This window comes from Pempheris klunzingeri, chromosome 10, assembly GCF_042242105.1.
Source record: "Pempheris klunzingeri isolate RE-2024b chromosome 10, fPemKlu1.hap1, whole genome shotgun sequence".
NCBI lineage: Eukaryota > Metazoa > Chordata > Actinopteri > Acropomatiformes > Pempheridae > Pempheris > Pempheris klunzingeri.
The window spans coordinates 13,973,402-13,987,517 of NC_092021.1; the positions used below are offsets into that span (position 1 = coordinate 13,973,402).

Here is a 14,116-nt window from a genome sequence, read left to right on the forward strand (position 1 = left end):
GATTTCTTACAATACAGAACACAGAAATCACCAATATTGGAGTTAAAATATTTTCTATATCAGTTCAAACAGAAGGGCTTATAGTACAGCTCCTCTTTACCTTTAATTCCAACCTTCCCTATCATATTCCTCTTCACCAGTTACTGAATCAGTGCGGTCCCGTTCAGCTCGCAGTGGCCACTCCACCCCCCGCACCCCTGGCTCCACAGCCATCACCCCAGGAACCCCTCCCAGCTACTCGTCGTCCTCCAGGACCCCAGGAACCCCACGCTCCCTCAGCTTGATTTCCCAAGAGAGGAAGGTGGCCGTGGTTCGCACCCCACCCAAGTCGCCAGCAACAACGCCCAAGCAGCTCCGCATCATCAACCAACCACTGCCCGACTTCAAGAACGTCAAATCCAAGATTGGCTCCACAGAGAATATCAAGTACCAGCCAAAAGGAGGACAGGTGACACTCTTCTCCCTCACTTCCCCCAAAACCTGTAGCTTCTATCTAACTACTTGCTTCTTCCTTTCACTTCTGCAATGTTTCATTCCTATTTTTACTGTCTTTGTGTGTTTCTGTACCTGCTTCTGTTTTGCTTATGATCTCAGATATGGTTCTTGTCATCGAGAATCTTATTTTTGTTAGTACATGTAACCTACAGAAGTGAAAAACTATATCAGTGCTACATTTGTAAATGTAAATGTAGATATCGTCTGTATACAAAGAAACGGTGTGATTGTCTCCTAATAGCTCATACTCTGGATTCTGACCATAAACTACAAAGCAACACCAAAGGGTTCACTGGCAATAAAAACAAAAAGCCTTGCCATGTCTCTCTGTCTAAATAAAAAAATCAGTAGCATATATACCATTGGTATGTGGCGAGGCCAATGGCAAATGTCCTAGGACGAATTGTATTGTAAAACATGTCTAACATTTTCTGGCTTTTTCCTCTGCCTTGTGTGTTATACCCCATGGCCCCACTCTCCTACCTCTCCACTGTCATTGTCTTATCTTTTTAGTCTCCTAGCTACCTCTTTCCACTGTTCCCTTCAATCATCCTGCTGACTCACCAGTAAAAGAACTATGAGTTAAGAAATAATGGTGAAAAAAATGAAACCATGTTATTTCTAGCAATCATTCATTAAAAACAAAATGTGCTTTGAGCAAAACTTGAATTTTTATTGATTTAGAATGCTAGTGCAAGTTTGCCTTCATGTGACTGACAAGCCTAGAAATTATAATGCAACATTCTTGAGATTAACATTGACTTAGATAATAACATTGATAAACAACCCCCAGCTCTGCAGTTCTTTGCTGTTTTTAGCCGCTGTCAGTCTTTTTTTTCTATATGCCAGTTAATTACCACCAGTGTCCCTGTATCAAATTGATGGCCACTCTTGTCAAGTGAACTCTGAATTTTGTTCTTCCTGCTATTTGTAAGATTAACAGTAAAAAGAGTTCAGTGTTTAGCTGTAATTTGTGAACCAAAACAGAACTGAAGGTAAAAAAAAAAAAATCAGATTTAGATTTGCTATATGGCAAGGAAGAAGACTTCAAAGGAATGTCCGTGTTGGCCTGTATCTGATGGATATATACAGAAGTAAGCTGTTGTTTGAGAACACATTGGCTACTGTACAGGCAGTTATAGTATATGAATGCTGTCTTGCTGCAAGATTCATATAGACTCTGTCTGCCCTCCAATGGTCAAAAATTCTTAAGGCAGCTTTAAGATAATTCAGATAAAACACCCAAATGTACCAATGTGCCTCAGCTTTCTGGCTGTGTTGCAATCCATGGATCTATAACACTGATCCTGAGGATAAAAGCTAAGATGCAGAAATTTCATTCATGCTTTTTACATTCTCAAGATAAAAAAGCATGTTTCTATCATATAAAAATCTGACAATGAACTGGTTTTCAGATCTCAGTTAGTCTTGGAAATGTGAGTAGTATTTGTCCCTTCAGTTTTTCACCCACTTCAGCCAACAGAAATCTGCATTTCAAATCGTGTTTGCACAGAATCTGCATTAGCCGGGTGTTTGGGAGTGTATAGCCCACAGTTTGACAAATATCTTGTTCCCACATGAGTCTGAACCACAAAGTCAGCGCTGCAACAGGAAGAATAGTGATGAAAACAGCAGTGTGTCTGTACCCATCAGCTCTTACAAGCCTCCACTGATGACCTGATTAGGAGTCTAAGCATTGGGCTGACATCTTTATGACTTGCCAGGTCTCTGTGCAGTGCTCTGTGCAGCCAGCCTTAAAATAGGGAGGGATCATGCTCGAAACGCCTGCCTGTCATCTGCAGGAGAAACGGCCTCAGTGGAGTTTCTGTGCATGTTTGCATGTGTGTTTGTGTGTGTGCAGGCATGCATGCTGGGTCATTATCAGTTACTATGCTATATTAAGGCTCGCAGTGTTGCTCTTAACGTGCAAGTTTCTTTTAGAGTGGATGTGTCTGGAGAGTAAAAAAGTGTCAGGATGTGCTGAGAGGGTGAAAATGGAATTTTACAAATTTTAAGCTAAAAGTTGTCACCTGATGCAACGTCAGCATTTGCAAGAAGTTGTCTCGAAAGAATAAGTAGTTCACTGTTTACCACCAAGTGCCTCTTCTGAAGGCATTTTAGCTGTAGTCTTGTGGCTAATTAAGTGGCAATGTGTGAGGAGGAATTTGGGTCCTTTGTGCTTGTGTTTGGCTGTGAACATGTCACTATTTTTTACACGTTATCTTTAACATCAGAATTACCTCTTCATTAGATACACGCAGCAATTTATGATTCCTTCCTATTTGCACATGAATCCTAGAGATCCACGACACGGTAGATATTTTGTTGTTGTCTAGAAAATCTGTCAGTGTCTACCCACAGCCCCACAGTTTGTGTGCCTGTGTCACCCCTGGGGGTCGGTAGGTGTTTCCTATCAGACACAAAACGGCGCTGGCAGCTTTCGTCTAAACACAGAGGTGACTGTCTGGGCAGGGAGTTTGTCCTGACTCCTGAGCTTCTCTTTGGCCACAAGCTGCCTGGCACAAAGTTAAAATTGAATCTGTCTCTTAAGGCAATGGCTTTATGGTGTTTTGATAAGATGAGTCAAGGGGTTTAAAGGCGTGTTATGTATGTTTAATGAGATTCAGAAAGAAGTGTCTCAACAAACACTGTGCCTAAACGCTGCTATTTGTGTCTCATCTCACCACAACAGAATGTTTTGGAGTTTGAATATAGTGTATGTATCAGTTGTTTTATTTAAGTCTGCATTTATTATGAAGTTGTGCAGTCTTTTTATGTTATAAACCACAACATGCAGCTTTCAATTTTTCCTTCTAAATTAGCTGCTGCAATTGACAAATGAATTTAGAGATTGGACACGGTTATGGTAATCCCAGAATGGTAATCCCATTCTCTGGTGTGCTTTCCCTTTAATTTGACAGTAGAACATTTTAAGGTTTACATTTAAGTGGGTTTACAAAAGCCATCTTTAAGTCCATCTTTATGTTCCTGCTCACTCGGTAAAACGTTCTCATCTCCACCCACTCGTTTGTTTTGTGCCTCCTGTGACTGAATTATACCTGAACTACCCCTCTGTAGCATATTGTTGTTAAGCTCCTATTTCCGCGGTGTGAGTTTTTGATTTTTACTTTGATTGGCCTTTATTATTAGAATGCTCTCCAGCTGTATTGGCCTAGTAACAGCTTTCACATGGCGGCAATATACTCCTCCCCTGACCTTTAGTCATTTCTAGCAGCTCCATGGTCCAACTAGTTCCAATTTCAGCTGTAGTGAGCCTCCCGTAGCCCATAGCAGGCCTCTGCCAAGCCACTGACATGTCCAATGGTTGCCCTCATAGAAGCACGAGGACCAAAATATGCCAACAGAGGCCAAACACAAGGCTTCTTGGATCTGGAAGTCAGTGCTGCGCCTCATCTCCGTTACTCTGTGTTTGTCAGCGGCACACAGTGCGACCTGGACCCAAGGCCTGCCGGTACACCTCAGCACTGTTAATTATGGCTCAGTGTGTTTTATAGAGCCTGGATAAGAGTGTGCCACTGAAATAATTAAAAACCTTTACAGTGTTTAATTTTATTCAATTATTACGTGATAAATTTGAAAGACTGTTCTTGATTGATTAAATTTGCATTTTAATGAAGCATTAATAAAGTCAGAGTAAAAAAAAAAACCATAAAACGAAATTACATAAGTTACTAATTAATGATTCTGTTAACTTTTTCTTTATATGACAAATTGATATTTTAAATATTGAATGAAGTTCAAGCAGCAGCAGGAGCTGTTTGGCCAGCTGTTGTCGAAAGGAGTCATGTGCTGGATGAAGCCAATCAGAGTGCCTGCTTAATTTAATTTTAAGGTACAATTTAAGTTGTTTAAATAAAACTCTTATCGAATCGAAACTGTAAATGTTGAGACAAATTGTCACATGGAATAGGATAGGTTGATACATACAAAACAATAATTGCAATTCTGTATTCTCTAGCTCTCAGTTTATAAACGTTTCATTAGGTCAGTTATCACCCTATAATAACTTGATTAAATAGATACATTTCTTAATTGATTATAATTTAATTATTGGTGAACTGTAAAACGTCTATATTTATTTGAGTGCCACTCTCCAGGCTCAATGGTTTTCAACCTAAAGTCTCTTTGAAAACACTTATTTCTAACATGTTCAAGGAATACACCAAGTTTCTGGTCTGTTTATTAACATAAACATGCTAAGAATTCAATGATAATAAGTGTGAGAGACAGATTGTCTATCCCGCTGGCTCATGGGGCACTAAAGTTAGTAAGACAATGCGAGTTTGTAGGAACTCTAGCAGGAGATTGTTGAAAATCGGACAAAATTAAAGAACACGCCTTTAAACATATGTAAAGTTTAGAAGTAAGTAAGTAACCACCATTTCCCTGATCCCGTTAATTGTATTAAATTATTGTTATTTTTTAATCCGTTATAATCTGCAGCATAACAACAGAGAACTGGAGCATATAGTCAACAGGGCTGAATGATGGATGAGACAACTTTCCAAAAACTTGGTGTATTTGTTTCACACATTCCACAACAACTTGCATCATTCATATCCAGTCACCAACACTCACCTACTGGTGGACACATACATACAATATACACACACACACACACACACACACACACACACACACAAATTCTTCTTGACTTCTTTGGAAAGTTCTATCAAAACTCAATTCATGCCCAGCAATAGTTAAGACCATTTTATTCACCAACATGAAACATGTCTTAATACACTTGACATCGGTTTCTATCATCGGACATCGGGTCTATAATCTCTCTCTTCCCAGTGGTGTTATGACAAGCATTCATTCCCATCCACCATGTAAGAGGGCCATACTGTCTCTGTATTTCTCCATAGATTCATATTTTAAACAAGAAGTTGGACTTCAGTCACGCACTGTCAAAATGCAGCTCCAAGGATAATGTGAAGCACTCCCCCCATGGAGGAAATGTATGTACCCCTCTGTCACGACCAGTTGTCCTCCTCCCTCTTCATCCTCAGATGGAGGAGATCGTACACCTTTATTAAAGTCCAATGACCTTAGCTTTTCTCTCACCTGCGCTCCCTGTTCTTCCACTGCAGTTGGATTATATGTAATTCATTGTCTCCCTTTTACTCTACTCTCCTCACATACTCTGGAGCAACCAGTAAAAACATAGCAACTGGTCTGAGAGCTCCTGATTTTAGCCACCATCTTGCTGTGAGATCAGTGCCATAAAACTCAAAATAACCCAAGTGTCTGGCACCAAGGTGGCCTGGTGGTTAAAGAGCCAGATGACCAAAGCCATATGCTGGCAGACGTCTGAACTGCTCAAATGTCCTTGAGTCAAAAGCTCCATCTACGGTGGCATCTTTAACTGTGGCTTGATTTCCAATTGGAGGAGGTTTTTTCATCATTTTTCTTTGATTATTATTTTTCTCATTGAATCCCGTCTTGTGTTTGGTAGAAGGTTCACACTGTCTTGTTGCAGCTCTTGAAGATGTTCCCAGAGACTAGTCTACCCCTGATTTAAACATTTTCTAGTTTTTACCTTCCCTAGTAATGGTTGATTAGCATTTGTCATTTTCACTGGTGATGATTTGCTTCATGTAAAATGTTCGATTGTGGATGTCGCCAAAATGAAACACGGGTGAAATCTGGTTTCATCGCCCCTCTTCCCTATTTTTTTCCACCCTCCCAGCAGGGGAATACATGCTTGTGTATCCCACAATTCACAGTAATGTAACTTTTATTAACATTTTGTAACGTTAATCGTGTGAATCTTCGCACTTGCAGCACTGTGGACAAAAAGTAATCAAAGGAAATTATTTTATTGAGATAACAGATGACAAAGCATCAGAGCTAATTGGTTACTATAAAGAAATGAGGGGTTTCAGAACATTTTACTCACACCAACATAAACAGTTACGTAAACTGTTTTCATCTCAAACTGAGGGCAATTTCTAAGGCGGTGCTTTGATTTGTTGGTTGCGACTACCGTTTATTCCCTGTCTTTGTTCTCTTACTTTAGATCAGAAGGGCTCACTTGTTAAGAATCTGACTATGTGGCTCACTCGAAGGGAAGACGGCAACAACAGTAAACAGTGTTATAATTGGGAAATGGATGCATGCTCAAGTATATATTTCTACATATATAACAGCTATAGACATACATATATAAAATATTGTTTTGGTCCCCTTTCCTTTAGAACTCTTCAGTCCTTTCTCCACAGAATGTGTTGAATATGTATGAATGTCTTTTTCCTATCCAGTGTAGCTCCCATCGCTTTTACTGTGCTGCTGGGTAAAATGTACTTATTGTAAGTGTAATGCACTGTACAAACTCTGCTCACTCTTGCTTTCTCTCCTTGCAGCTACAGAGAGCCATTTACTGTACCATCGCAGCGCACTCATTTCAGCATATTTTATCATCCTCACACCCTACACTAGTGTACTAATGAACACTGCTTTTATTTTACATCTTAAGTCTAAACTCAGGAAATGCAAAAACGTAAAGAGAAATTCTGGCATCCTATTCAAGTATGTTCATGAGGAACTGGCTCCTCTTGTGACACAATGAGATGTCAACACTGCCTGGAGGTTTTGCATTCCTTTATGGACTTAAAAACAAGCAAAATCTCAATACTTCATGATACAAATCCGCCAGTGGCTAATTTTGACTTTAACTGAAAAGTCTTTCACCATTTGTTGCAGAGAATCCGCTATCCGGAAGATGTCGTGGGCAGCGCTCAACTCAAGGTCCGCTTTAGTCCACACGCTTAATTCAAACATGTAATTCTGCCTGAATTAATATGTGTTGCAGTAATAAATACAAAAAAGCTGGGGGGGGGGGCTGTATTCAGATAATCTTCAAATAGTTCACAGTGACTATTGAATAGTATCTTTACTTGAAATGCACACCCCTAGTCAAAGCTCAAGCAGAGAGAGATGTAGTGAAATGAATATGTCTTGCTTGTGAGAGTCGTCATATCCACAGAAAGATGTTTGTCCAGAGCAACAGGGGAACCACCAGGTCAAATATTACTGCCTGATGTCTGGGGGAGACTATTTCAACAGTGGGAGGATGCAAGTTGTTTAAAATAGAATGAAGTGCCATGCCAGAAAGCCCAAGCCTTTTCCCACCTCATTCCTCACCTCCGCCCCTGCAGGTTCTCATCCCCAATGTTAAGCTGGACTATAGCCATGTTCAGTCTAGGTGTGGGTCCTTGGACAGGCGGGGCTACTCTGCAAGAGGTGGAAACGTGAGTCTTGTACTGCAAGTCCATTGTGTCAGTGTTCATGTCAGTGTTCTTTCTCTGTTGTTTTGTGTTTTTATTTTAGTGTTTGATTTTCTTTTTTCCATCCCCCTTTACGGTTTCCCAGCTTAATGTTAAGTCACTTGCTCATTGAGGTAGCAGTGTCGGTGCTCCTAACGTGATGGCTCTTGATCAACAGGGCACTCTCCAGTAGTGGTTTGTGTCCTGCAAGGACTTTTCATTTCTAAAGGCTGAATGTCTCCTCATCCAGCACTTGATGACATCCAGGACAGTAGCAGCGTTCTACCTGCATTATACTTTTATATAGGAGCAATTCCATATTGCACAAAAAGTAGTTTGGGCCTTTTTTAGCCTTTTCTTTTTTCTTTGCCTGTGTCTCTGTCATTTAGTGAGTCAGTCACTGTGCACCACAGGCCCATTAGGGGGGAGAGTCACTGGTAATCCAAGCAGTTCACTGTAATTTTTGTGTCCAGATTAACTACATTTTGCACCTTCCACCATCTGCCAGCTCAGAGCAGGTCAACAGCACTCTACCCCCATCCTCTATGATATTTACTTTTACTATAAATAATAAATAATTAGTGAAGGCACTCTCTTAAAGGGACAATTTATATGAAAGTCAAAAATACATATTTTTCCTCTTAGCTTAATTCTTCACCCATCTTTCCTATGCATTTAGATTGTCCACTTTCTGACTTCTGTAAAAGTTACACACAACAAGCAAAACATGAATAAAAACTGTTAGTGTTATTTTTTATAAGCCTCAATCAATCAAGATTGTTTTGGTGTTAAATATGCACTGGGTATACCTAAAACCTTTTCCCTTTCTTTTTTATAAATCATGCAAAAGAACCTAAAATTATGATGATAATTATCACAGAGATGAAACAGGTTTTTAGCTTTTGATAAGATATGATCGCTGGAGAGACGAGCCAACCTGCAGCCTCATGTTCACCCACGCTGACACACAAACCACTCATCATCTCTGTCCTCTCTGTCTGTACTCATGCTGCCTACCATACCTTTGCTAGTGTCATGCATGTGTTAGGAACTCCCGGTAGATGAACAGGCTGTAGAACACACTGTACTTTGTGCTCATGGTGCTGTGGTTTGTAATGTGGCTCACGACCTGCGTTTGTTCACCCGTCGCCTCACTTTTCCTGTCGTTTTTCCCTCTCAGGCTATGAAAGAGAGCAGACAAAAATGAACACCAAATCATTGGTTATAAAAGACATATGAACTAAATCGGTGACTTGGCAAAGTGATTGCTGACCACGAGTGTGCGCCAGTGACTCATCTCAGGACATGGTGTATCTCTTCTTGTTCATTGTGCTGTGTCTGAAGCTTTGTAGCTCCGCTCTGTTTGCTGTCTCATCGGTTCACTCCTTATTTATCTCTCTGTGGTTTTCTCTTCAGATCCCCCAGGGTGTGTCACATAACTACACATCCTTATCTCCTCTCCGCCTGTGGCCACTTTCGACTGCAAATCCCTCTTTACTGTCTTGCACTGAAACCTCACTGTTAGGGTGCACATTTGACAGGTTTTCTGAATGTGCCAAGACATTTTTAGATCAAGACAGTCACAGCTGATAATATTCAATCTTGGTTGGGTTGCTTTAACAGACACTAGCAGTTCTCCACACAGCACAACACAAGGACTGTGACTTTATAGTCTCTGCTATTCTGCTCTTGTGAGCTCTTGCTTGTGTTTTCTAATAATTACATGCAATTAGATGTCCCAGTGTTGGAATGTGGAAAACTGCAGCTTTTAATTCCCACTTGATACCCAATCATTTTCTTTAAAGCCGCTACAGTTTAGCACAGATCTGATGCTCTGTCCTAGATAGAGATATTATCTGGGTCTCTGCTGTGAACATCATCTGAGGTCAGTGGGAGTGTATGACCGTATTGTGAACTTTGAGCTCTGACCCTGTCTTTTCCTGACTTTGCTTCTTCCAGGTGCTGATACAGAACAAGAAGATTGATCTGAGCCATGTGACCTCCAAGTGTGGCTCTCTTGACAACATCCATCATCGGCCAGGTAATGGTCAGCCTGAACCGGGGAGCTGAGGGGTAACACTAGTGGTGGCAGCAGTAGAGAAGCATGTTTGTGACCAGAAAGGTAAACCTTGCAATGCCAATTTGTTTGAGGGATGTCGAGCGCTCTTTATCTCTTATTAAATGAGCAAGGTACCCATCTTTCATGAAGTATTTAGTTCTGACTGTGGTTGCATCGGGCAGCTTCAAGGCACAAAAAACACAGGATGCTGCAAACCTGCTTGCATTCCTTGGCGAGGAGCACAACAGGATAGCTAGCAACCAGAGGTGCGCAGGAAGTGTGGACGGCAAAGTTCACCTGAATGGACTATGTCCTGCAGCAAGCAGGAAATCACAGCGTGGTAACCAAACACAGCTGACATCCATCTGGTAGTATTACATTAGATCCCGTTCAGGGTCTCCATCTACACCGAGCATTAACATCTCATCTGTGTCTGGGTATTGTATCTGGATGAGGAAAAGTCCATGTTATTGCAGGGTAAAAACCACGCAGAGCGCTTTGTGACTGGGAGTGCAATCTGCATTGTGATTGCAATGCAACTCACACAGTGAGACCAAAGCAGTGGAGCCAAAGCGTTCCACAGGTTAGGTGTTGAAAGACTTATTTACTTGTGTACAGTATGTCAGACACTGAGTGTGAAATGAAATTTAATGCACATTAGCTGTTTGTTAACCGGCAATTAAGTACAATTGAATCCCATTTGAATAACGAATGTAATTTCCAGTTTATATTTAACTCCTGAAATAACACTCCGGTCTGATGAAGCTCCAGCAGTAAACTGCGTTTGGATTGACAGCTCCATGGATCTGTCCACAGGCGGCCGAATGTGGGAGGTGTTGTGATTCCTGGCGGCCTCGCTGCACTCTGTGTGTGTTTCTACCCTGAGTGTGTGAGTGTGGAGCAGGATGTGGACGAATTAGATCGGGCCAAACCTGGAGTGGGTTATACATCCGATTTTTTACTGTGAAAGATGTTTAGTTTTCAGCTTTTGATGACTGGATCTTGAGGGATCGAGACACAAGTGAAATTCTACCTCCTCTGTGATCAGGTGGCGGTCGAGCTCTGAGTGGCAGATATATCAACACCTTCATAAATGAAACCAAATTTGCCTGATTAGAGAACACTACCAAATTTGGGTGAACTGGCCTTTCAAGTGATTTGTTTATTGGATGCAACAAAATGTCTGTCAACAGAAAACACTGCAGAGTTGTTTTTAATCTGTGATGAGAAGATTTAGGAACACTGAGACGTCTGACGCAGCTTTCCAGAGTACTTGCTGTTTGAGGTGTGGAAAACCCCCTCTCCACTTCCAGGTGGTGTTTTGTTGACGGCTGTAGGTCCTTGAGCTCCATCTGCTGGTTGCTTTCTGTCTGTATTTCCATTTTATAAACTTTATTCCTTATTCCTGCACAGTCACTTTGCCAGTTATTCTTTTAAACCGACCAGGTTTTTTTTTCTATAAGCAAAGTTTGCAATGACATAGACTCCTCTTTCACCTTTGGTCAGTTGCTGCCACTATGGCAACCGCAGTAGGTGGGTCATTTATCTCTTCCTTTCCTTTTCTCCAGGGGGCGGTAACGTGCGCATAGAAAGTGTGAAGTTGGACTTCAAAGACAAAGCCCAAGCCAAGGTGGGTTCCCTGGATAATGCTCACCACATTCCTGGTGGAGGCCACTTCATGGTGAGTGTCAGCTCCGTGCCCCCAATCCATGATTTAAAGGAAAACAAGTTTTTGAGAGATTGTCTTACTAGAGTTTTAGATAAAAACTCTTTTAACAAAAACTCTTTCCTGCTTTTTTGAGTGTAATTTCTTATTCAAGTCAACACGTCCAGACTTTTCAGTTACCTTAATTTGACAAGTTACCTGTAAAGTGAAGAGAATGTAGACAGGCAAATCGTCCATGTGCCTATAAACATACATGTAGTTTTAAAAGATAGATCCATAATCTAAGGTAAAACTGTCCACAAAAAAAAGCAAGCCAATCTTCCAAAAACTTGTTTTATTCCTTTATCTGCCAGTGAGGGTAGCAGTAAAGGTATAGTATTTGCCACTATCAGTAAATATTGTAGAGGTTAATGTAAACACCACACTATAAGTTAAACAATGTACTTCTATTTGCTATTCAAAAGCTGACTCTCAAAGATACACATAAATATTTCCATTCATCATGATATGAAAATGATGTATTTCTTCTTCCACGTCTCACCACACCACCTCTGTTAGATTGAGAGCCACAGGCTGATGTTCCGCGACCACGCCAAGGCACGAGTGGACCACGGAGCCGATATCATCGTGCAGTCGCCAGGCCTGTCCGGCTTGGAGTCTCCCCAACGCCACCGGGACAGCCACCTATCATCCTCCGGTAGTCTCAACATGCTGGATTCGCCGCAGTTAGCCACCCTGGCTGAGGATGTCACTGCAGCTCTGGCCAAGCAGGGTTTGTGAACACTGAACCTCTGGATTCCTGCTCTGCACCCCGGACATCCTCACCCTGGAAACTTTTCTGCCCTCTCCTGCCACCCTGAGGCCAACCTCAGCTAAACCACAGCCTCTAAAACATCTCCACTTCAAGATCCATCACTCTGAGTAGAGACTCGAATTAGGAGCTACTGTACTTTGGTCCTCTTTATTTCCTGTCTATTTTAAATCCAAATATGTGCTATTTCTGATTCATTTTCTTGGCCTCTCTCTCTTTTTGAATGATGTTGCATAGAATAGTTCAGTCTAAACACTGGTCCTAGATAAAGCGGTATACGCAAAGTGGAAACCAGGTATTGGCTTGACTGGTCCTGGATCAGTGTTTTGAAGAAGCTACAGCCTTTTTTCTACATTAAATAAGAAGTAATGTGGTCAGCACACCATGCAGCACGTATTGTTCTTGCTCAGTAAACGTGCATGGACGCCAAACCCCCTAACAAACCAAGCATCCTTGCCGCAAGTCATTCTTGTCATCCAATATATAATATATTTAACAAATATATATAGAAACATGTATAAAAATACAAGTTCTTTGCCATCTACGTGTCCTAAAAACATTTTAAAAGGAAGCGACAATATGGTAATAAAATAAACCTGTAAAATTGCATTACTGCAAGAACTAGGTCATGTTATGACAAGCATGTATTGATTCTAATATTAAAAGAGGCTATTTTGTAATCTAAAAAAAAATGATTTTAGTAAGTTATTTCCTCAATTATTGGATAAAGATAAAACAAGTTCATGTTTTGTAGTTATTAGTTGTTTACATTGTAATGCTTGGTGACAATGTCACACAGCTGAATTGGTCTTGCTAAGGAATGCATCTCAGTCCTGTTGAAGAGCATCAGACACTTACACATGCTCAGCAGTTCAATATAGACGCCTGGTTAAACATCAGAACAATATTTAACACAGGAGCTCATTCCACAGACCTGCATTCAAAAAGGTTAACAGCTAAAAGTATCTCGTCTTTTCGGCTGCAGATATTCAGCCTTCACGAGCGAGCGGTACAGACATTCCAGCACTAACACAGGCTCATGTTGCACTCACCAGGACTGTCTGTTGTCTGAGCTACAGAGGAAAACGCTACAAATGTGACCTGAGATTTAGAAGAAGATGCAGCTAAACTGAAATCTGTCTGTGTGTGTGTGCGTTTGGTGCAGATCCCATGCCGTTTTACGACGTATGCTACCGTATCTGGATGTTTTGTTGCAATATGTGAGAGAAGAAAATGGAAAAAAATATTTTGAAAAATCCATTAAAAAGACAATTCATGAAGAAAAATAAAACGACCGAGGGAACTCGGATCCTGTTACATCTGTTAGGAAAAAGTGTTTGGGTGATCTAGTTTCTTTTTCAGACACCATTTGTGGTATATCCTGCCTCCTGCCTAATTACTGCCCTCACCTGCGACTGTTTGTTTGCTTCTGTGTTTTTTCTGCATACCCCATCTCTGTGTGCCCCCTTACCACCTCCTGCTCCACCCTACAGCAACTGTAAATGTATTTAAAAGGTCAAGTAGTTGTACGCAGTTTTTCTCTTGATATGACACCAATTACAATAATTAATGACAATAAAAAGGAGAAAAAGTGATCCTGGAGTCCTGTCTTCTGTTCAGATTACAAGACATACAGTTAATAGCATTTTAGAAATACACTTATTTGCTTTTTTGTTGAGAGATGAGAAGATCGACACCACTCTCATGTCTGTACGGTAAATATGAAACTACATCCAGCAGATGTTTAGAAACTAATTGACTGTTTGCATCAAATAAATAGAGTCAAAGCTTGGAAA

General features: G+C 40.9%; 1 protein-coding gene across 1 annotated transcript in view; it reads left to right on the top strand.

Annotated features, from left to right (window-relative positions):
- Window positions 1-12,450, top strand: part of map2 (microtubule-associated protein 2) — a 35,363-nt gene extending 22,913 nt beyond the window's left edge. Inside the window, exons 12-17 of the mRNA XM_070837904.1 lie at window positions 141-448; window positions 5,385-5,477; window positions 7,677-7,769; window positions 9,744-9,825; window positions 11,412-11,524; window positions 12,068-12,450. Coding sequence (XP_070694005.1) covers window positions 141-448; window positions 5,385-5,477; window positions 7,677-7,769; window positions 9,744-9,825; window positions 11,412-11,524; window positions 12,068-12,289 — 911 coding nt within the window. The 3' untranslated portion in view covers window positions 12,290-12,450. The remainder of the gene's footprint in view (window positions 1-140; window positions 449-5,384; window positions 5,478-7,676; window positions 7,770-9,743; window positions 9,826-11,411; window positions 11,525-12,067) is intronic.
- Window positions 12,451-14,116: the final 1,666 nt, after the last annotated feature.